Source organism: Salvelinus sp. IW2-2015, linkage group LG23, assembly GCF_002910315.2.
Source record: "Salvelinus sp. IW2-2015 linkage group LG23, ASM291031v2, whole genome shotgun sequence".
Lineage (NCBI taxonomy): Eukaryota > Metazoa > Chordata > Actinopteri > Salmoniformes > Salmonidae > Salvelinus > Salvelinus sp. IW2-2015.
In genome coordinates, this window is record NC_036863.1 from 15,554,801 (window position 1) to 15,579,997 (window position 25,197).

General features: G+C 41.6%; 1 protein-coding gene across 1 annotated transcript in view; it reads left to right on the forward strand.

The window, feature by feature from the left end:
* The window catches only part of LOC111951135 (protein turtle homolog B-like), a 191,200-nt gene that overhangs the window by 145,114 nt on the left and 20,889 nt on the right, over positions 1-25,197 (forward strand). The window contains exons 13-18 of the mRNA XM_070434387.1: positions 3,767-3,942; positions 4,330-4,556; positions 7,306-7,390; positions 9,343-9,507; positions 9,659-9,704; positions 18,818-18,904. Of these exons, the coding sequence (XP_070290488.1) occupies positions 3,767-3,942; positions 4,330-4,556; positions 7,306-7,390; positions 9,343-9,507; positions 9,659-9,704; positions 18,818-18,904 (786 nt within the window). The remainder of the gene's footprint in view (positions 1-3,766; positions 3,943-4,329; positions 4,557-7,305; positions 7,391-9,342; positions 9,508-9,658; positions 9,705-18,817; positions 18,905-25,197) is intronic.

Here is a 25,197-nt window from a genome sequence, read left to right on the forward strand (position 1 = left end):
CACAAACCCAGTTCTAACTCTGTATCAGGTGAAGAGGCTGTTATAACAGGTCGTAACCCTATGTATTCTGTATGTAGACCCATAGGCCCAGACAACCAATTCTAACACCATGTCAGGACATTAGGTGGTTATAGCAGGTGGTAAGCCACATTTATAGCTCTATGCTCTGGATGCAGTCAGTCATTGACACTACCGATCCTGTCTGATCTCTTTAGTTGGCCCACTTTAACACCTTAAGTCAGGTCACTATGGCGTTATAACAAGTCTCAAGCCCCATATAGCTATCTCCTCTCCAGAGTGTTAAAGCATGGTGGTGTGTGAGACTGCCAGGTTGCTGGGTGATGGTAACGCAACAGGCGGCTGACATTGGACTGCATCCCTAATGGGACCCAATTCCCCATATAGTACACTACTTCTGACCAGGGTGACCAGGGTGCACATGCGTTGTGTCTTTTAGCGTCAGATAGGGAGCTGATTTTGGAGGACAGTGCCAGTATGCAGGCAGCACGGTCAAAAAGCTACCTTCTGCCGGTCGGGAGATTAAGACAAATGCTTCTCATTCCAAGGTCCTCTAGCAAACATGCTTGGCAGGCCTCCACCGTGATGCGTTTACACACGCACGTGCACACGCACACACACACGCACACACACATAGTCGTACACACACTGTTGTAGAACACAGACACAGATGCACGCATTCGTGTGCACACACACACTGATAATATTTCATGTGTATTGCCACAAACTTCAACGTGTACACACTTATGTGCTCACGCAGACACCCGTACACACACTTGCATGCATGAACTCACACGTACTGGCACATGTGTGTGATTGACCATTAGATGACAGATTAACTCGCTGAGCTAAAGGTTAGCCTCAGTCAACAATAACAAACAAACATGGTATGCTTAAGCATTATCACACATTACCGCCCGCACACACACACACACAGACTCCAGACAGAAGTTCCATCTCCTCCTGAGTATTTCTGAGGATCATTATCAGCACTCTAGCCATAGTGCTTGGAAGACGGCTTTAGATAAAGTGAATAAACTAACTTTTTCCCCAGACAYCACTCTCAAGTCCTTTTCAATTAAATGTTTTTTAAGTTGACTTGTGAAAATGTATGCAGGATGTAGCGGAATTGTCTTAAACTCAAATGTAAGAAATATTCATAGTACCCTGAATAGTACTGCCCCACTTATTGAAATCCCCCCTCAAAAATATTTTTTTTTATTAGCCTCACTGGGAAGGACGTACGGTCTTTACTGGTCTCATGTGCTAATCAAAGATGGGACCGCCCCCAAACAGCCCCCCGCGACCACATTACAAACACACCGACAGGCTAGCCACCATATCCTATTACAATGACTGCCACCATATGATTTACTCACTGACAGCCAATACATTATGGACACACTGACAGGCAGTGCACCGTGAAATACAAACTGACAATGAAAATATTGTGTTATATAGCTACATTTCATACGGTAATATACTCACTGACAACAAGCATTATGTACACAACCATAACAGCCAATGAAGCACAATAAACCCACTGACGGTGAAGTAATATACACACCCTCACAGTGAATGCATCATAATATACACACCCTCAGAGTTAATGCATCATAATATACACACCCTCAGAGTTAATGCATCATAATATACACACCCTCATAGTGAATGCATCATAATATACACACCATCATAGTGAATGCATCATAATATACACACACTCAATAGGGTGAATGCATCATAATATACACACCCTCAGAGTTATGCATCATAATAACACACCATCAGAGTGAATGCATCATAATATAACACAACCCTCATAGTGAATGCATCATAATATACACACCCTCAATAGTGAATGCATAATAATATACCACACCCTCATAGTGAATGCATCATAATATACACACCCTCATGTGAATGCATCATAAATATACACACCATCATAGTGAATGCATCATAATATATCACACCCTCATAGTGAATGCATCATAATATACACACCTCATAGTGAATGCATCATAATATACACACCATCATAGTGAATGCCATCATAATATACACACCCTCATAGTTGAATGCATCATAATATACACACCCTCATAGTGAATGCATCATAATATAACACCTCATAGTGAATGCATCATAATATAACCACCTCATAGTGAAGCATCATATATATACACACCCATCATAGTGAAGCATCATAATATAACACACCTCAGAGTGAATGCATCATAATATACACAGCCCCATCATAGTGAATGCATCATAATATACACACCTCATAGTGAATGCATCATAATATACACACCTCATAGTGAATGCATCATAATATACACACCCTCAAGTGAATGATCATATATACACCCCTAATAGTAAATGCATCATAATATACACACCCTCATAGTGAATGCATCATAATATACACACCTCATAGTGATGCATCATAATATAACACCCTCAATAGTGAATGCATCATAATATACACACCCTCAAGTGAATGCATCATAATATAACACCTCATAGTGAATGCATCATAATATACACACCCATTTAGTGATCACCTCATCATATACTCACAGTCCTCAAGTGAATGCTAATCATTTGATATTCATGCAGCCTGCCCTAGTGAATGCCATCATAATATACACACCCTAATAGTGAATGCATCATAATATACACACCCTAATAGTGAATGCATCATAATATACACACCCTCATAGTGAATGAATCATAATATAGACACCCTCAATGTGAATGCATCATAATATACACACAACAGCTAACATGTCACTTAACATGCGCACAATGGCCAAGACCTGAGAGTCACTAGATGCCCCCTAGGATGGCGTAATGATATCCCGGGATTGGGAAAGTTGGGAACACCGTCTGCGCGTGGCTTTTGCTGTAAATCACAGAGAGGCGCTTTGACCGTCAGCACAAAGTAAGCACATTTTGATTTATCACAGTCCCTAACCCCCAGCCTCTATCATGTACACCATCATGCAGCTGATACATGCATGTCTGTTAGGGAGAGTTATGCCTACATATTACATGACACAATGACATCGTATACGAGGATCATGACTCTCCCCTCAGGTTGATATACATGTTGGTGTATAGTGTTATCTTTCTGAACCATGTTTATAGTGAGATAAACCCACGCTCCCACAGTGGTCTCATACGTTGCTATCTATTTAGGACTACACTATGTTACAATACGAACAGAGACTGATGCCATGCATACTCACTGGAAAGTAGAAGAACTCATTCACCCATATGACTTTTTCAGGGAGATCTGTTGCAGTGAAAGTCAGAAAAGTGGTGTTGAATCTAACGCATGGTCCATCTTTAGCTTCAATGGGAATTTGCACGGCTGAGCGCAGCATGGGCTTACCACCATCAACTGTATTACTGTGTGAAATTATTTGACTGAAATACTGTGAAATGACATTCTGTAAATGAAATGTTCTAACATAAATGATCTTACTGAAATGATACAGACACAATGACATCACTGACTGCAACTGCAATGGTGTGTCACTGAAATGTCATTCCAGAAATCCTGTTACTGAACTGACCGGACAAAATCTTTTTACAGAACTGACAGGATAGAAATGACCGTTACTGAAATGACTAAAATTACTAAAAGTCTAGGCCCTCTACATATCCACTCCTATGTGTATTTCCCTCATCCCCCTCTCCCATGAATGTTCTCCTATCGTCCCCCTCCACCTTGCAGGGTGAAGAGGGAGCAGCTGGGCCCACATGATTGGCTGTCTATAGCCGTGCCTTCTGGCCAGACATGGCTGGTAGTGCCCGGCCTGGAGCCCCAGACGGCCTACCAGTTCAGTGTCCTTGCGCATAACAAGCTGGGCACGGGCCCCTTCAGCGAGGTCGTTACTGTGAACACACTAGGTGGGTATTCACGGTATTCACCTCTGACCTACAGTATATGACCTAAGAGAGTGAGGTAAGAGTGACCTTACCTGGCGGGAACACAACAGAACTGTGTGTTGTAAGTACAAGATGGCAGCAAGGGAAAAGTTGTGATGGTAATTAATTGAATGATGTGTGGTTTTGTTGTTAATAGTGATGTAGACAGTGGTGTTGTGGCAGCAGCTGTAGTAGCAATGTGTTGTGGTTTAAAAGTTGCTCATCGACTTTCTAAAGAACTCGTACCAACAATTGCAGTTACACTGCTACTGCATTTGAAATACAGCTTTCTAACCTCTCTCAGTCTCTCTTTCTCTTTCCAACTCTCCCCCTCTGTCTCTCTCTCTCTCCTTTTTTCTCTCCGTCCAGTTTTTCCTATAAGTACCCCTGAACCACTGGTGCTGCTTACCCCACCACGATGCCTCATAGCCAATCGAACGCAGCAGGGCGTCTTGCTCATGTGGATCCCGCCAGCCAACCACACGGCTCCGATCGAGCGCTACGTCATGGAGTTCCGCCTAGGGGAGAGGTGGGATGTCCTGGATGATGCCATCCCCGCTGGAGAGACAGAGCTGCTAGCCAGAGATCTCATTCAGGTAGCTTACTGTATAAACACTGTTTCATACAGAATGACGGGTGGACAGTTATCCGCATGGCTGGTGTGGGCACAGGCTTTAATTCCAGCCAAGCTCATTAACACACCTTCATCCAACACTATGGTTATGACTACACTACATGACCAAAAGTATGTGGACACCTGCTCGTCGAACATCTCATTCCAAAATCATGGCCATTAATATGGAGTTGGTCCCCCCTTTGATGCTATAACAGCCTCCACTCTTCTGGGAACGCTTTCCACTAGATGTTGGAAAATTTCTGCAGGGACTTGCTTCCATTCAGCCACAAGAGCATTAGTGAGGTCAGGCACTGATGTTGGGCGATTAGGCCTGGCTCGCAGTCRGCGTTCCAATTCATCCCAAAGATGTTCAATGGGGTTGAGGTCAGGGCTCTGTGCAGGCCAGTCAAGTCCTTCCACACCAATTTCGACAAACCATTTCTGTATGGACCTCGCTTTGTGCCTGCCATTGTCATGCTGAAACAGCAAAGGGTCTTCACCAAACTGTTGCCACAAAGTTGGAAGCACAGAATCATCTAGAATGTCATTGTATGCTGTAGCGTTAGGATTCCCCTTCACTGGGAGGTTGGCACTATGTTGGCACTATGCATTCGGGCAGGTAGGGTTCTTCTGGCATCCGCCAAACACAGATTTGTCTCGGACTGCCAGATTGTGAAGCGTGATTCATCACTCCAGAGAACACRTTTCCACTGCTCCAGACTCCAGACTCCAATAGTGGTGAGCTTTACACCACTCCACCCGACGCTTGGCATTGTGCATGGTGATCTTAGGATTGTGTGCGGCTGCTCGGCCATAGAAACCCATTTCATGAACCTCCCGACGAACAGTTCTTGTGCTGACATTGCTTCCAGAGGCAGTTTGGAACTCGGTAGTGAGTATTGCAACCGAAGACAGTCGATTCTTACAGGCTACGCGCTTCAGCACTCGCTGGGCCTGTTCTGTGAGCTTGTGTGGCCTACCACTTCGGAGCTGAGCTGTTGTTGCTCCTAGACGTTTCCACTTCACAATAACAGCACTTGCAGTTGACCGGGGCAGCTCTAGCAGGGCAGAGATTTGACAAACTGACTTGTCGGAAAGGTGGCATCCTATGACGGTGTCATGTTGAAAGTCATTGAGCTCCAGTAAGGCCTTTCTACTCCCAATGTTTGTCTGTGGAGATTGCATGGCGGTGTGTTCGATTTTATACCCCTGTCAGCAACGGCTGTGGCTGAATTAGCCACGTAGGACACCTCTTCACTCATTTGAAGGGGTGTCCACATACTTTTGTATATATATTGTATGATGATTGGGGATGGGAGTCAGTTGTGTTTTTAAAAAATGTGTTCTTCAAAGGACCAACTATATAATGTTACACTGAGTGTACAAAACATTAGAAAAATCTGCTCTTTCCATGACAAAGACTGACCAGGTGAAGCTATGATCCCTTATTGAGGTCACCTGTTAAATCCACTTCAATCAGTGTAGATGAAGGGGAGGAGACAGGTTAAAGAAGGATTTTTAAGCCTTGAGACAATTGAGACATGGATTGTGTATGTGTACCATTCAGAAGGTGAATGGGCAAGGCAAAAGATTTAAGTGCCTTTTGAACGGGGTATGTTAGTAGATGCCATGCGCAATGCTGCTTGGTTTTCATGCTCATCCAGTCAACTTGACACAACTGTAGGAAGCATTGGAGTCAACATGGGCCAGCATCCCTGTGGAACGCATTCGACCCCTTGTAGAGTCCATGCCCTGAAACATTTTGCCTGTTCTGAGGGCTAAATGGGGTGCAACTCAATATTAGGAAGGTGTTCCTAATGTTTTGAATGCTCAGTGTATATGAAAATTATTATTTTATCTTCCTTGTCAGCCCAATCTGATATCTCAAAGAAGTCATAAAACATTTTAGGATACTTCTCAAATAGTACCAAATTTCCTATTCCCTCACAGGGCTCTTGTTAAAAGAATTGCACTGTATAGGGTTTAGGGTGCCATTTGGAATGCATCCTTAGTCTCACATAAGTACACCATCTGGGGAGAGTGATGTGTTAAAGTATAGAAATGTATTTTTCCACCTATGTTGAAAAAAATCTATATTCCTTTGTTGTATGTCGGATTGCGCTCCTGGCGTGAAATGTTTAGTGTTTTCTTGTCTCATTCAGCCATCAGTCACAGGGTGCATCCCAAATGGCACCCTATTTATTTTATAGTGCACTACTTTTGACCACGGCGCAAGTAGGATACTAAATACCATATCAGCACTATAAATGGAATAGGGTGCCATTTGGGAYGCGGATACATTCAATGCAGGTACTTTATTCTAGCATGACTCCCAACACCCACTCACACGTCTCTATCACTCATTACACCTATACTGTAGCACATTCCTGCAGCTCGCTTTTTACTCAAGCTATTGAGGTAATTGGACCACGAGGGACTGTCTATTTGTTGCTCTGCCTTTTTACTTCTTCGCTAACATACTGTTAGTGATGCGAAACATTTTCATGCCCACTTTGACAGGTAGATTTCCTTGTGGATTTCCTCCTAAAACGAACAAACTGGTTTATTTTTTGTAAACAATAGTTTTTATTGACTCTAAGAAGAATGGGACAGACTACAACATGAATGACAGAGTTCAATATTAAACAGATGTTTCACTAACACACACACAAATACAGTGTTTCCTCTGCCCCTGTCTTACTCTCATCTCCCTGGTGTGTGTGACTTAGGAGGCGTGGTATGAGTTCCGGGTCATAGCAGTCATGGAGGAACTGGTCAGCGAGCCCAGTAACACAGTAGGAGTGTCCAGTACAGGTGAGTGAACAACACAAAACATGTCTAGGATTTGAGAGACAGAGGCATGGGGCAAGTGGTAGACTAAAATTGAGATATGGCAGATATTAACTGAAAACATGACAAAACAAAGCAAATGGGGAAATAATTGTAGGGATTCATCCTGTTAAAAAAAACTGTAATGTAATTTGGTGGAGTGGTAATTTAATGACCCATTTAAATCCCACAAAACTGTATAAAATGATCATACAAAATATACACTACCGGTAAAAGGTTTTTGAACACCTACTCATTCAAGTGTTTTTCTTTATTTTTACTTTTTTCTACATTGTAGAATAATAATGAAGACATCAAAACTATGAAATAACACATATGGAATCATGTTGTAAACAAGAATGTGTTAAACAAATCAAAATATATTTTATATTTGAGATTCTTCAAATAGCCACCCTTTGCCTTGATGACAGCTTTGCACACTCTTGGCATTCTCTCAAACCAGCTTCACCTGAAAGCATTCCAGGTGAAGCTGAGAACTCATTGTGTAAAGACCAGTGTCTGTCCTCCCAACTCCATCCTGGAGTCATCTCTCCCTGGTACCTTATAGAACAGAAACATTAACTCATTGTCATGTTTGCTCCCGCTCTTCCCTTCCCCTGGCGCTTGAGGGCGCCAGATTACCCTGCATCACACGCTCCTGCCATCCATCACCCACACCTGCCTTCTCTCGTCACTCGCATCAGCGTTAATGGACTCACCTGGACTCACTTATTACATGTTAATTTCCTCCCCTATTTTTGTCTGTTCCCTTGCTCTGTTCCCTGCTGCTGCATTGATTGTTTCTTGTCTAAGTTTTTGTTTGCTGACGCTGTGCTTGTCTCGTTATATGTCCGTCATTTATTAAATGTTACTCSCCGTACCTGCTTCGTCTCTCCAGCGTCATTTTGCGTGACACTCATGCTCTGGAATGCGGTATCACTCAAAGACATGGTAAATCTTCCAGAGGCCCATCCTCAGTAGAACACATACAAATGAGCATTCTAACAACCCCTTATTCTGTTGCATAAACAACCATTTGATGCAATTACAGCATTATAACATAATCTTGTAATTTCCACCATAATTCACAAGAGTTTACTTCCTAAACWTGGAAGTACTTTGCTGCCCCCTCCTGATGAAATACTTGTACTACATTTTTTTAACAGTATTTGATCACAGTCTTGCTGAATGTTGATATTTCAAATTCTCCCCAAGATAAAATGAGGAGGGCGAGAACTAATTCACTATCCAGTCATCTAGACAGTCTGTGGTCATGAAAGGATAGTAGATGAGGAAAGGAGTTTCCTAATCCATTTCCACTAAGTGTCTATCGATTCAGGACAATAAATGATGAGTCGCTGAATCAGGTGAATTGGACGGCCAGTTGGTGTGGTGATTGGCARGAGCCAGCTAGACACATACACACAGACACACACACACACGGACATGAACACACACACAGTTGGTGTGGTGACTGATAGAGGCCTGCAGATGTCAGATGTCAGGCCCTCCCATACGTAGTAATCAGTTACATTCTCCTTAAAGTCCAAGCCTAGTACAAAGGCTATGTAGAGTTACTCAAGTCATTTAAACAATGTAATACACTTTTCTTGCTCACAAGATTGCATGTTTAATGGCTAGACTGGAAAGATTTGGTTTCTAATATACCAATATGCTTAGTTTACTATACCAATATAAAGCGAATATACTTATTATTGTGGGTGGATATCGGTCACAGTATTGTTTTGGTTCAAAAACCTGTCCAAGCCTATAGCCTCCAGGCAGACAAGTCATGTCATGTCTCGCTCTCAAACTCTCACTCTCTCTCCCTCTCTCCCCCTTCACCTATCCTACAMCCCCCCAAAACACTCTTTCTCCCCTCCCGCCCCTCTCTCTCTCTCTTTCTCTCTTTCACACACCCCCCTATTCTCCCCCAGACTTCTTCCCACCCCCGGAAATGGTGGATGAGGGGGGGCTGGCGCGGCCGGTGGTGGCTGGCATCGTGGCTACCATCTGTTTCCTGGCAGCTGCTGTCCTCTTTAGCACACTGGCAGCCTGCTTCGTCAACAAGCAGCGCCGACGAAAGCTCAAGAGGAGGAGAGGTGAGACACACATAGAGACACACAAGGATTTACAGACAGACACACATACACATGATTTGACAGCTGATATAGCAATATAGAGCTCTCTTGACATTTCTTTGAATTGACATCGAATTAAACATTGAATTAATCCCCCCCACCTCTTTTTCAGACCCCCCTCTCTCAATAACACACTGCAGAAAAAGTGTGGAAACTCCGTAAGTAACCCTAAGCCAACAACGCTTTTCTCTTTTTCTTACTTCGTTGCAAATTATGCAAATCAAGGGCAGGGTGCACTGCATCACAACTCAAGGATTCTAGCAGACACGCCCATCAAATAGAGAAAGCTTATTGGCAGGACCACCAATTACTGGCCAGCGATTGGCCAGATATTGACGGACAGGGGGCGGTCACTGTGTAGCTAGCCATTACCCGTAGTTCATCTCAGCAAAGCCCATACTTGCTTTTTAACGGTCATATTTGGAACGATACTTGTCGCGTACAGTAAATGCTCAATATGATATTGAAAAAATACAACTCATATTTTATAWACATTTACCAAATTCAAATCATGTTGTCGATAATTCCCAACAAATTGCGGCCTAGAGAAAACACTTTCAGCTACATGTTTTCCTTCATGTAATCTTAATGGACTAGTAGAGCTGAGCTTGTACACAAGCTTGTCTTTTGTCACTGCCCAGAAAGTTCAATTCATCGTTGTTGACCTTGTTTTCCTAATAACAGTGGGACTGAACGATCAATACCTCTTGGTCACAGAGAGGTTGTCATGGCCGTGTTCACAAACATTGGTGTCTAATCTAGCAACCAAGTCTTTGTGTGTGTGTTCCCTATATCGTGCATTACGTTTGACCAGAGCCATATGGGGTGCTGGTAAAAAAAAAGTAGTGCACTATAAAGGGAATAGGGTATAATTTGATATAATTTGAGACGCAACCCAAGTATTTTAGTATCAAAAGAAAACAATCCTACATAGAGACATCAATCAAAAATCCCTGACATTAAAGGCAGAACGTTTGATAATTATTTGAGGGCGGTGCTTCAGAGGTATGACAAACTGTTGGATTGGAGAAATGGCTCTCCCTCAGATCTTTCCAAGGGCCTCATTTGGCTACTGTGGCCTCATTAAAATAGCATCTTAATTGCCACATAGATTCTCTCTTTCTCAAACTCATTCCTTCTGTGGGCTTTGAGGACTGAACAAGCATATGTTGTTGAGCTGCATTCCATGGAAGTATTTTTTGATCCATTCACTTACAGAGCATGTTTTGTTGAACTCCTGGTGTAGTGGTACTAACATTGCAACAGGACGTACAACCAACATTTTAGGAGATGAGAATGTGTTATGTCTGTAAAGTTGTGGTGTTTTAAATGTTAGGTAAGAGGTAAAAAAAAAAAAAGTAACAGGTAAGTATCCGATTTGTCACTGTAGCCTGTTATTTTTTCAAAAGCTGCCACTTGATTGTGATTCCTGTCTTTAGCCCTCGTCTTGGGACTCCATTTGACCCTTTTAACACTAAAGTGTCGACCCGAACCGTACTGTGCTGGTTTGGATGTTTTCCTTCCACATTGTCCTATCCTGCAAACTTCCAGCAACTATGGTGGGTATGTAACCAGGCCAGCCTAGTACAGCTCGGCTTGTCATGGCCCGGCTCACTAATAGTGTGAAAAGGGCAATAGGTTATATAGTCCAAAGTAAACTTTTTTTCTCCCGTGATAACTCAACCTTAACCTTACGTAGCAGGCGGAAAAAAACGCCTGAGCAATGTTCCCACACCCATTTTTCAAGGGAAACGGAAGATAGGTTGAAAATACTGTATCCCTTAAAAACGGATTTTAGCTCTTTTCTGGCAACCGTGCATAGGCTAATCCAACCTAGATGGTGTGCAATTATAAATCACACCACTAGGACACACACAAGCGCTAACATGCTATTGCTAACCCATATTCTCAGTTCATGGATGAAAGATGAAGTCAGGTGAAAGCTGTGATCAGAGACCAGCTTCAGATACTGAAAGGAGATCAATCCCTCTCTCTGTGTTAGTATTGGTGTAGATTGAAATTGCTGATCTTTGGTCGCTGATGTTGGGTCAGTTTTGCTTTTCCAAACCAATGGTTAAAATCAAATCAAATTTTGTCGGTCACATACACATGATTAGCAGATGTTATGCGAGTGTAGCGAAATGCTTGTGCTTACGGTTAAGGTTAGAAATTGGGGAGGGAAGCTGATCCTAGATCTCTAACTAGGGAAACTTCACCCCAGAACGTAAGTATTCAGCCTGGACTATGTTCTGTTCTGTCCCCTATACCTATCTCCTCTACGCTCACTATGTGTATGACTATAGGTTAGCAGAGGATCTGGCTGAAAGGCTGCGGTTGAAAAGTGGCTCACTAGCAAAGTACGGCTGGTACATGCGAGTTTCCAGAATCCCCTGACTTGTTCTTATTTGTCATTATTCCTCTTTCCGACCCTGACAACAATGTTGTTCTTTGATCCTTGTCGAGAATACTTTTTTGGCGCTGGCAAGAACTGAAGTTTAACATGGTAAAAAACATGCATGCTGTGAATTATGTTTCCTAGCTGTCTTTTTTCATTTGGATCCTGGGGCCTCCCTCATGCTTCTTCACACCATCCTGGCCCCTGGCTTTACTACCCATGCTTCTGTGCAGTGGCGTGTCCAGAACATTTTGAATGGGGCGGCCAAGGTGGGGCACCGACACAGTTTAGGTGGGCCATAACGTTTTGAAACTTAATCAATGCTAGATGGATTTTTATAATTATGATTGTTCCACACATTAAATGCTTCAGCTTACACTACCGGTCAAAAGTTTTAGAACACCTACTCATTTAAGGGTTTTTCTTTATTTKTACTTTTTTCTACATTGTAGAATAATACTGAAGCCATCAAAACTATGAAATAGCACATATGGAATCATGTAGTAACCAAAAAAAGTGTTAAACAAATCAAAATATATTTTATATTTGAAATTCTTCAAATAGTCACCCTTTGACTTGATGACAGCTTTGCACACACTTGGCATTCTCTCAACCAGCTTCACCTGGAATGCTTTTCCAACATTCTTGAAGGAGTTCCCACATATGCAGAGCACTTGTTGGCTGCTTTTCCTTCACTCTGCGGTCCAACTCATCCCAAACCATCTCAATTTGGTTGAGGTTGGGGGATTGTGGAGGCCAGGTCATCTGATGCAGCACTCCATCACTCTCCTTCTTGGTCAAATAGCCCTTACACAGCCTGGAGGTGTGTTGGGTCATTGTCCTGTTGAAAAACAAATGATAGTCCCACTAAGCSCAAACCAGATGGGATGGTGTATCRCTGCAGAATGAKGTGGTAGCCATGCTGGTTAAATGTGCCTTGAATTCGAAATAAATCACAGACGGTACACCAGAAAAGCAACCCGCTTCTCACAAAGACACTGCAGACCAAAGGTCAAATTTAATGTCGATTGCTCGTGTTTCTTGGCCCAAGCAAGTCTCTTCTTCTTATTGGTGTCCTTTAGTAGTGGTTTCTTTGCAGCAATTCGATCATGAAGGCCTGATTCACACAGTCTCCTCTGAACAGTTGATGTTGAGATGTGTCGGTTACTTGAACTCTGTGAAGCATTTATTTGGACTGCAATTTCTGAGGCTGGTAACTCTAATGAACTTATCCCCTGCAGCAGTGGTAACTCTGGATCTTCCTGTCCTGTGGCGGTCCTCATGAGAGCTAGTTTCATCATAGCGCTTGATGGTTTTTGCAACTGCACTTGAAGAAACTTTCAAAGTTCAATGTAATGATGGACTGTCATTTCTCTTTGGTTATTTGAGCTGTTCTTGACATAATATGGACTTGGTCTTTAACCAAATAGGGCTATCATCTGTATACCCCCCCTACCTTGTCACAACACAACTGATTGGCTCAAACTCATTAAGAATGAAAATAAATTCCACAAATGAACTTTTAACAAGGCACACCTGTTAATTGAAATGAATTCCAATTGACTGCCTCATGAAGCTGGTTGAGAGAATGCCAAGAGTGTGCAAAGCTGTCATCAAGGGAAAGGGTGGCTATTTGAAGAATTTCAAATATAAAATATATTTTGATTTGTTTAACACTTTTTTGGTTACTACATGATTCCATATTTGTTATTTCATAGTTTTGATGTTGTCACACCCTGACCGTAGATTGCTTTGTATGTTTCTATTTTTTGTTTGGTCAGGGTGTGATGTGGGTGGGCATTCTATGTTTGTATGTCTATGTTTTCTATTTCTATTGTGTTTGGCCTGGTATGGTTCCCAATCAGAGGCAGCTGTCAATCGTTGTCTCTGATTGAGAACCATACTTAGGTAGCCTGTTTTCCCACTGTTAGTTGTGGGTGGTTATTTTCTGTTTAGTGTTTTGTTGCACCTTGTAGAACTGTCCGTTTGTCGTTTTGTTGTTTTTTGTTCGAGTGTTCATCTTTATTAAAAATATTATGAATACGTACCACGCTGCACTTTGGTTCTCTTCTCCTTCTCCCGATGACAATCGTGACAGATGTCTTCACTATTATTCTACAATGTATAAAATAGTACAAATAAAGAAAAACCCTTGGATGAGCAGGTGTTCTAAAACTTTTGACTGGTAGTGTAGGTTTGGTAAATCATAAATCAATTCTAAAAGTCTTGTTACAGTGTTTGCATTCAAGGTCAGGATTTTATGTAAGGGTATTAGCATACAGCAGTAAATTCACTTGAAAGTGCCATTCAGAGTGCAAATTATACCGCAGGGCTAAAAAAAAAATGGGGGTGGGGGCGTGGCACCCTGGGCCACAGGCACTAGCTTTACTCTGCTCAGCAGTTTACCATGGTACACTGAAACACTTTATCAATGTTATCATGGCAAGTTGACACATTTTCCAAACTCTGAAATCACACTTGAAAAGAACAACTGACCAAACTGCTCACTGAGCCTAATGAGATAAATGATCGTGTTCTTCAATTCATTAATTTAATGAACCAGTCTTTTGCGTGTCTTCTCCCCCCAGTTCTAATAACTGCCCCCTTTGATGACTTTTGGATATGGCTTAATGGTTTACACACCATGTCAAGCAAAAATCTCTTGCATTGTACATATGATCCTATTATTTGTGTAATATGCAGTACTCATCATCAACATTGCATACTTTCCATCCACTTGTCATTGAAGAAAAAGTGAAGGAGTTTGCCTTGGCTGTGGTTATGCACTTGCACGTTATCTTCCAAATCTCTCTAATCACTGTACATATTATAAGGCTTGAACATAGTCACAGAAGAAAGAGAACAGAAATTCAAAACAAAGTTTAATGTATTGTTGTCAATTGGGTATTTATGGACAATCCATTTTTTTTGGAGGGCAAGCTGTCATTATTGGCGTCTGTAAATGTTGGCACGAGCCAATTGCCAAGTCACTTTAGAGCAATAGAACAATTAAAGATATATATATATACACAGTGCATTCGGAAAGTATTCAGACCTCTTGACTTTTTCCACATTTTGTTACATACCATTTTTTTTCCCCCCTCATCAATCTACACACAATACCCCATAATGACAAAGCAAAAACACGTTTTTAGAAAGTTTTGCAAATGTATAAAAAAACGAAAATATAACATTTACATAGGTATTTAGACCCTTTACTCAGTACTTTGTTGAAGCACCTTTGGAAGCGATTACAGCCTCAAGTCTTCTAAGGGTATCACGCTACAAGCTAGGCACAACTCGATTTGGGGAGTATCTCCCATTCTTCTTTGCAGATCCTCTAAGCTCTGTCAGGTTGCATGGGGAGTGTCGCTGCACAGCTATTTTCAGGTCTTTCCAGCAATGTTCGATTGGCTTCTAGTCCGGGCTCTGTCTGGGCCACACAAGGACCTTCAGAGACTTGTCCCGAAGCCACTCCTGCGTTGCCTTGGCTGTGTGTTTAGGGTCGTTGTCCTGTTGGAAGGTGAACCTTTGCCCCAGTCTGCGGCCCTGAGTGCTCTGGAGCAGGTTTATATCAAGGATCTCTCTGTTCTTTGCTCCATTCATCTTTACCTTAAACCTGACTAGTCTATCAGTCCCTGCCGCTGAAAAATATCCCTACAGCATGATGCTGCCACCACCATGCTTCGCCGTTGGGATGGTTACAGCTTTCTTCCAGATGTGACGCTTGGCATTCAGGCCAAAGAGTTCAATCTTGGTTTCATCAGACCAGAGAATCTTGTTTCTCATGGTCTGAGAGTCCTTAAGGTGTGCCTTTTACTGAGGGGTGGCTTCTGTCTGGCCGCTCTGCATAAAGGCCTGATTGGTGAAGTGCTGCAGAGATGGTTGTCATTCTGGAAGGTTCTCCCATCTCTGTCAGAGGGACCATCGGGTTCTTGGTCACCTCCCTGACCAATGTCCTTTTCCCCCGATTGCTCAGTTTGGCAGACAATTCCTTCAACCTCATGGCTTGGTTTTTGCTCTGACATGCACTGTCAACTGTGGGACCTTATATAAACAGGTGTGTGCCTTTACGAATCATGTCCAGTCAATTGAATTTACCACAGGTGGCCTCCAATCAAGTTGTAGAAACATCTCAAGGATGATCAATGGAAAGAGGATGCATCTGAGCTCAATTTCGAGTCTCATAGCAAAGGGTCTGAATACTTATGTAAATAAGGTATTTCTGTTTTTCTTTATAAATTAGCAAAAATATCTAAAAACCTGTTTTTAGTTTGTCATTATGGGGTATTCTGTGTAGATTGATGAGGATTTAAAAAATATTTAATACATTTTAGAATAAGGCTGTAACATAACAAAATGTTTAAAAAGTCAAGTGGTCTGAATATTTTTCGAATGCACTGTATATATACAGTTGAAGTTGGAAGTTTACATACACTTAGGTTGGAGTCATTAAAACTTGTTTTTCAACCACTTCATACATTTATTGTTAACAAACTATAGTTTCGGCAAGTCAGTTAGGACATCTACTTTGTGCATGACACAAGTCATTTTTCCAACAATTGTTTACAGACAGATTATTTCACTTATAATTCACTGTATCACAATTTCAGTGGGTCAGAAGTTTACATACACTAAGTTGACTGTGCCTTTAAACAGCTTGGACAATTCCAGAAAATTATGTCATGGCTTTAGAAGCTTCTGATAGGCTAATTGACATAATTGGAGTCAATTGGAGGTGTACCTGTGGATGCATTTCAAGGCCTACTTTCAAACTCAGTGCCTCTTTGCTTGACATCATGGGGAAATCAAAAGAAATCAGCCAAGACCTCAGAATTTTTTTTGTAGACCTCCACAAGTCTGGTTCATCATTGGGAGCAATTTTCAAACGCCTGAAGGTACCACATTCATCTGTACAAACAATAGTACACAAGTATAAACACCATGGGACCACGCAGCCGTCATACCGCTCAGGAAGGAGACGCGTTCTGTCTCCTAGAGATGATCGTACTTTGGTGCGAAAAGTGCAAATCAATCCCAGAACAACAACAAGGGACCTTGTGAAGATGCTGGAGGCAACAGGTACAAAAGTATCTATATCCACAGTAAAACGAGTCCTATATCGATATAACCTGAAATGCCGCTCAGCAAGGAAGAAGCCACTGCTCCAAAACTGACGTAAAAAAGCCAGACTACGGTTTGCAACTGCACATGTGGACAAAGATCGTACTTTTTGGAGAAATGTCCTCTGGTCTGATGAAACAAAAATAGAACTGTTTAGCCATAATGACCATCGTCATGTTTGGAGGAAAAAGTGGAAGGCTTGCAAGCCGAAGAACACCATCCCAACTGTGAAGCACGACGGTGGCAGCATCATGTTGTGGGGGTGCTTTGCTGCAGGAGGGTCTTGTGCACTTGACAAAATAGATGGCATCATGAGGTAGGAAAATTATGTGGATATATTGAAGCAACATCTCAAGACATCAGTCAGGAAGTTAAAGCTTGGTCGCAAATGGGTCTTCCAAATGGACAATGACCCCCAGCATACTTCCAAAGTTGTGGCGAAATGGCTTAAGGACAACAAAGTCAAGGTATTGGAATGGCCATCACAAAGCCCTGACCTCAATCCCATAGAAAATGTGTGGGCAGAACTGAAAAAGCGTGTGCGAGCAAGGAGGCCTACAAACCTGACTCAGTTACACCAGCTCTGTCAGGAGGAATGGGCCAAAATTCACCCAACTTAAGGTGGGAAACTTGTGGAAGGCTACCCGAAACGTTTGACCCAAGTTAAACCATTTAAAGGCAATGCTACCAAATACTAATTGAGTTTATGTAAACTTCTGACACACTGGAAATGTGATGAAATAAATAAAAGCTGAAATAAATAATTCTCTCTACTATTATTCTGACATTTCACATTCTTAAAATAAAGTGGTGATCCTAACTGACCTAAGACGGCATTTTTACTAGGATTAAATGTCAGGAATTGTGAAAAACTGAGTTTAAATGTATTTGGCTAAGGTGTATGTAAACTTCCGACTTCAACTGAGTGTATATATATATATATATATATATATATATATATATATATATATATATATATATATATATATATATATACTCCTTTACTTATTCTCCATCCCACCAATATGAACTATTAACTGCTAATAGGTTTAGGGTTGAAATTAAGGATGTTTGGAAATGTCTCCCAAAATACATAGGAACAAGGGTGTGTGTTGTGCTGCTACCAAAGCTTCCACAGTACTCAGTATGTAGTCCTAGCATGTGTGGGTGTCTAATGGTATGCTGAATGACTCATTGTGCATAATAAATGGATAGCTTGTCAGACGTGCATCGTACAAATATCTTCTTGTGTCTTTCGCTCCTTCCCTGTATTCTTTATTCCTCTCTGTTTCTAGCTCTTGCTTCTATCTTCTCTATTCCCTTTTCTCTCTGTCTTGCCTCCCTTTTGCTTTCTGCTTGTTTCTCCGACTCAGCTTATCCCCATCTTTCTCCTTCCTCTTCCTTTTTTTGCCTCTTTTTCATCTCATTTTTTGCTTACCCCGTTTCTCTGACTGTATCTCTTTCTCCCCCTCTCTCTGTCTCCCTGTCTCTCCATCTTTTTATCCCTACCCAGCCTTTTATTTTAGATTCTCTCACACCCTCTGTCACTGACTCCGTTTCTCTGACCATCTCTTTCTCTCTCCCTCCCTCCTCTCTGTCTCTCCTCTATCATCCCTCACTCTCTTTCTCTCTCTCTTTCTTTGTTTGGACGTGGAACCTCTGGAGACTCATTGACAGCATTCCTCCTCTTCCTCCCTCTTCTCCCCTCTTTTTCTTCCTCCTCTCCCGTCTCTGTTGTATTTCCCACCGCAGGACTCCTCTTAGCCCATTGCCCGGCATAGAGCCCTACTGTGAGGGGCCAGACGCCATCAGCTACCGGTCCCCGCCCTCCAGCCCTCAGTGAGTGTGGCTAACTGCACCTTGTTCAGCCCGCCCCTCAGTCAGTGTGCTGCTGGCTGGCTTGGCCGCATGCTTCATGTGCTGGGCACAGTCGCACGGTCACATGCCAGTTCAAGCAGTTGGGGCCCTAAACTCCCTCACGGTCCACTCACAGGAGATGCAGAATTATTGAATAGATACAGCTGTAAAAAGATACGCACTAAGCAACCTACCTGGAGTCATACTTGTTTTATGGTCCCCGGAGATGTCATAGTCTTAGATGTCCAGCAGAGGGTGACTTGCGTACAGCACTGTTGGGTAGAAAGTGCCCTTTGAGAAAGCTGTTGAGCTGAATTTAAATACATCCGATTCAAGACGAAAGCCCTAGATCCCGATATCTCAGAAATTGTCCCAAAATGGGCCAAATAGCAATTTAGACCAGTACTATTAATGGTCTCCCCGAGGTGCGTGCAAACGTAGCGTGATAGCACCGCGAACTGAAAAGGAATTTCAGCGGTCAGACTGCTCCAAATTCAAATTGACATATAAGCCACGGTAAGTGGTGTAACAACAGTGAATTACACTGAGTGTACAAAACATTAAGAACACCTGCTCTCTTTGAATGCTGCTGTGTTTTTCAAGCGCAACAGTTTCCCGTGTGTCAAGAATGGTCCACCACCCAAAGGACATCCGGTCCACTTAAAACAACTGTGGGAAGCATTGGAGTSAACATGGGCCAGCATCCGTGTGGAACACTTTCGACACCTTGTTAAGTTCATGCCCCGATGAATTGAGGCTGTTCTGAGGGCAATAACACAATAACACAACATTGCACAGGAGGCCATTGTATTCAGTTTTCCCGAAATGGTACCAATTGCCCCCGATGCTGACCACCATGCTGGACATGTAAGATGAAACCACTCCAGTGTTCAGAATGGACAAAATGTTTACTCTCCTTTGAATCGACAGACGACTCTGTCCCATTGAGGATTTCCACTGGGCGCACATACCCAGTATTCTCTCCTCCCATCTCGTGGGTTTCATTGGTCGGGCTGCTGCTGCTGCTTCTCCTCACGTCCCACCCCCCAACTTCCCTCCTATGCCATACACTGAGAATATAACAGGAACATATCGCCACTTGTCATGAAGCTCACGGGCATAGCATCACATGCTCTGGCCTGACCTGTTTTAAACCTAGCACAGGTAGACCAATGGCGTTTTAAGTTTGGGATGGCTATACAAAGGGAACAGGTCTGGTGTACAACAACTGGAAAGCAATGGGTTTGGTTAATTGATTACATCAGGGAGACCATTGGAAAATGGAGTCTCTTTTGTTCTACTTCAAATGAGATTGATATTCAACAGAAGCTGACAGTTATTCAATAATTATGACAATTTGCTTTTACTGCCCCATTATCTGTTACTTTGGGAGTTTGGGGAAATGTAACTTTCTTTCCCTATCAAAAGTGCAAATTACTCCCACAGAGTTATTTGAAGTCTGGGCTATCCGACTCCAAAAACACCCCAAGTAGTCTATAGTTTTGGGGAAGGTTAGGTTACCACATAATTCAAATAACTCTGTCGTAGTGACATATGTCAAGACCCACCCACACAGTTTACATATACAGTACCAGTCAACATTTTGGACACACCTACTCAGTCAAGGGTTTTTCTTTATTTTGACTATTTTCTACATTGTAGAATAATAGCGAAGACATCAAAACTATGTAGTATCATGTAGTAACCAAAAAAGTGTTAAACAAATCAAAATTGTATATTTGAGATTCTTCAAATAGCCACCCTTTGTCTTGATGATAGCTTTGCACACTCTTGGTATTCTCTCAACCAACTTCACCTGGAATGCTTTTCTATCAGTCTTGAAGGAGTTGAGCACATTTTGGCTGCTTTTCCTTCACTGCGGCCCAACTCATCCCAAACAATCTCAATTGGTTTGAGGTCAGGTGATTGTGGAGGCCAGGTCATCTGATGCAGCTCTCCATCACTCTCCTTCTTGGTCAAATAACCTTTGCACAGCCTGAAGGTGTGTTGGGTCATTGTCCTGTTGAAAAACAAATGACAGTCCCACTAAGAGCAAACCAGATGGGATGGCGTATCGCTGCAGAATGCTGTGGTAGCCATGCTGGTTAAGTGTGCCTTGAATTCTAAATAAATCACAGACAGTGTCACCAGCAAAGCACCATCACACCTCCTCCTTCATGCTTCATGTTGGGAACCACACATGCAGAGATCATCCGTTCACCTACTCTGCGTCTCACAAAGACATGCCGGTTGGAACCAAAAATCTAAAATTTGGACTCGTCAGACTAAGGTACAGATTTCCACCGGTCTAATGTCCATTGTTCGTGTTTCTTGGCCCAAGCAAGTCTCTTCTTCTTATTGGTGGCCTTTAGTAGTAGTTTATTTGCAGAAATTTGACCATGAAGGCCTGATTCACGCATTCTCCTCTGAACAGTTGATGTTGAGATGTGTCTGATACTTGAACTCTGTTGAAGCATTTATTTGGGCTGCAATTTCTGAGGCTGGTAACTCTAATGAACTTATCCTCTGCAGCAGAGGTAACTCTGCGTGGTGGTCCTCATGAGAACCAGTTTCATCATAGCGCTTGATGGTTTTTGAAGAATCTTTCAAAGTTGTTGAAATTTTCYGTATTGACTGACCTTCATGTCTTAAAATAATGATGTACTGTCATTTCTCTTTGCTCTTTTCTGTATACTACCCCTACCTTGTCACAACACAACTGATTGACTGAAACGCATTAAGAAGGAAAGAAATTCCATAAATTTACTTTTAACAAGTCACACCTGTTAATTGAAATGCATTCTGGGTGACTACCTCATGAATCTGTGTCACGCCCTGGCCTTAGTATTCTTTGTTTTCTTTATTATTTTAGTTAGGTCAGGGTGTGACATGGGAAGTTTGTGTGTTTTGTCTAGTTTAGGGTGCGTGTATTGTTTAGGGGGTTTTGTATAGTGTATGGGGTTGTGTTCAGGAGAGAGGTCTAGGAAAGTCTATGGTTGCCTGGTTTGGTTCTCAATCAGAGACAGCTGGTTATTGTTGTCTCTGATTGGGAGCCATATTTAAGGCAGCCATAGGCTTTAGGTGATTGTGGGTAATTGTCTATGTTCTATGTTGCATGTGTGCACTTTGTTCGTTTTAGCTTCACGATCGTTTGTTGTTTTTGTTCGTTTGCAAGTGTTTGTTTTTTTCTTCATTAAAAGAAGATGGCTTTCTTACACGCTGCGCCTTGGTCCACTCATTCGTCTTATAACGATCGTGACAATCTGGGCAAGGCAAGGGTGGCTACTTTGAAGAATCTCAAATATAAAATATATTTTGATTTGTATAACACTTTTTAGGTTACGACATTATTCCATATGTGTTATTTCATAGTCTTGATGTCTTCACTATTATTCTACAATGTAGACAATAGTAAAAATATAGAAAAACCCTTGAATGAGTAGGTGTGTCCTAACTTTTGACTGGGACTGTACATGCATGGGCAGCACTTTCAACTGGGAATGAAAGTTACAGATTGTGGTTTAAACATAGCAAATATGTTGCCATAAAAATGTCAACATCATTCAGTTCTTAATTTAACTGTGGGTTGAAAGTACCGGTAACAATTTACTTCAAGTGTGCAGGTGTAATCCATTATGCTGTTAGAATGCATCATAAGACTTGTCATAAGAATGTATGGCCCTCTTATTATTATCTTATAATTACTCTCATAATCATCCTTACTAAATAAGCCATTTTGAGTCACTTTTAAGAAAATGTCCTACATTTCCTACATAGATGGACATATTATAAGCGTATTATACGAAATAAAGGATCATACATGATTATAACAAGCATGCAGGCTTTCATCAAAGGCTTTCCAAAGTAAAATTAATTTTTACAGAATTCATTTTAGACTTTTGGAAATGTTAATGTGGCTGTCTGCAGGACGTACTCACACAATACATAGTTGTTCTATGTCAGTTTCAACATGAATATTTAATCTCATCAAATTTCACTGTGGTTTCTCACGAGTTTGTCCTATCTTTAGACAAGCAAGTCTTTTCAATGTTCCTTTGTTGTCAATAACAATAGCACTTTTTTGCTAGAATGGACAGCATACTGTAGAAATCTCCCTCATGTTGGTATGTCACAAAAAGTCTTAGCTGAATATACCTTGTGTCCTTCCAGATTGTTTGCAGCCGAGCAGCCCCTGAATCTCTTTGTGATGAACCTGCCCCTGCACACCCAAGCTTGACTTAACCCTGCCTAAACTAGAAACGCTTTCTTATTTTCTTTGTGAATTGATTTCATGTGATACGTAGTTAATTCAACACAATGTTATTTTCTCCTGGCAGTTACTCTTTTCTATGCTTTGCTATTTTCCTCTCAGCTATTCTGTTGGATTCCTTGAAAAGTCAAGAGTGTTTAGTGTTAAGTTTAGTCGAGTGAGTATGTGTAATGGTAAGCATACAGTGTTGGTGCCAAATGGTGCTCCTGTTACTGTATAAAGCACATGACACCGTATATACAGTACATACAGTAACATACTAGAAGTATAATGTTGTATTTGTGACCACCTGTAATTTTACAGCGTTGTAATCAAACCAGTGAATCTATATGACCAGGAGAACACTTATGAGGTTCTCACTTTTACATATGTGTATTGTCCTCATCTGCTGTACTGCTAAAATTCATGCTATAACCAGTGTTAATACATCTTTGTCTCATAATAATATGAGCGGTGACAATCTTAACATGAAAAATGGCACATTCAGCAAATGTCATACTATATTCAAAAGTGATTTTTATAGAAACAAACAAGCCAGCATATTACATTTTATAGCTGTAACAAGAGTTCTATCTAGACTGAAGTATGTGTATAGTATTGGTTGTAATAGCTATTTCTATGTATTCAACTTGTTGATATAGTTTTAGATATTATGAACCACATGAGTAGTAGATATTGAATAGTTTGCTGGAAGCATCTTGAATGTGAGTTGTGCTCTGCGTCCAGTGGAGTCAGATGTGTTTGCCTGTGTCACGCACTCTACTTGAAGACCCTGCACCACGACAGACAGTGCCTTCTGCAGAGAGAGAGAGAACGTACGTGCCTCATACGTAGCAGAGAAAGAGAACGTCATTGCTTTTCAATGCGGGTCCTCGACTGTCAGTTGCCTTAGAAACTCAGCCCCTCCATTGCCACCGCAGCCATCACAAGCACAGCTAGGCCTTAGTGATTCAGCAAAAAAGAGAGACTGAAAAGCCTCAGCCTTACATTGTACTCTGAATAAAGTATTATCAAAACGTCCCGATTTTTCTCTTTTCTTTTCTGGAAAATGCTTGTTGTTCCTCATTTCTTGGTATAACATAAATACTCTCTTGACTAAATGGACTTTCAAATTTCTTCCTAATGAATAAAACCCATATAACTAATAACAAACACGTAGTCCAATTTCTACAATGATGACCTTAGAATGTACTGTATTCTAAGTGGATATTCTTAAATTCAAATCACAATTTGAAATACAAATAACATGCATGTCAACACCACATATAAATATAGTGAGAACAAGGCTCGAGAGTATGTGGTCCAGGGAAGTTGAGTAATGACAAGACTTATCGAGAAAAAAGGAGGGGAAAAAGGGACAGATGCCCACTCTGCTAAAGATGGTCACCTGAGTCATCAAGATGGCCGTGTCTGGGCAATGGGAATGTGTGGGTGGGGTGGGGGCATGTTAGAGCCAACCAGAGGCAATGACTATCAGAGGTTTATGAAAATCTAAGTAAATGGAAATGTCAGGTGATACAACACACACATTAAGCATTGTTATTCCACTGAGAGACACTTAATTAATGTGACTGACTTCACATCAATTACACTACCATGACTGAACAATGAAAATATTACTCAATCAGAAACGAACAGGCAGACATGATTTATAATCAGCACAGTCTCCTGATGAGCTGTTCAAGTGATGCGGTTGAGCAAATGGAAAGTTAATAGACAACATAGACTGTTAACCCTGTACACAAAATATACTTTACTCAGTGGGTCATCTGACTCCATACTAAGACCATGCACCTATGACTCAACCATGCACCTATGACTCAACAATTTATTTATAATGTTGCGTAGGAGACCAGTCCAAAACTCTAAAGTTACTGCTGCACATGGTCCCTCCATCTCCATCCTCTATTCATAATCAAATGATAAACATTCAATCCCTGCCTTGTCAGATCAAATCATTGGCGCATCGTAGCAGTGTCTGAAATCCCCATTTAAACTTCAGGCT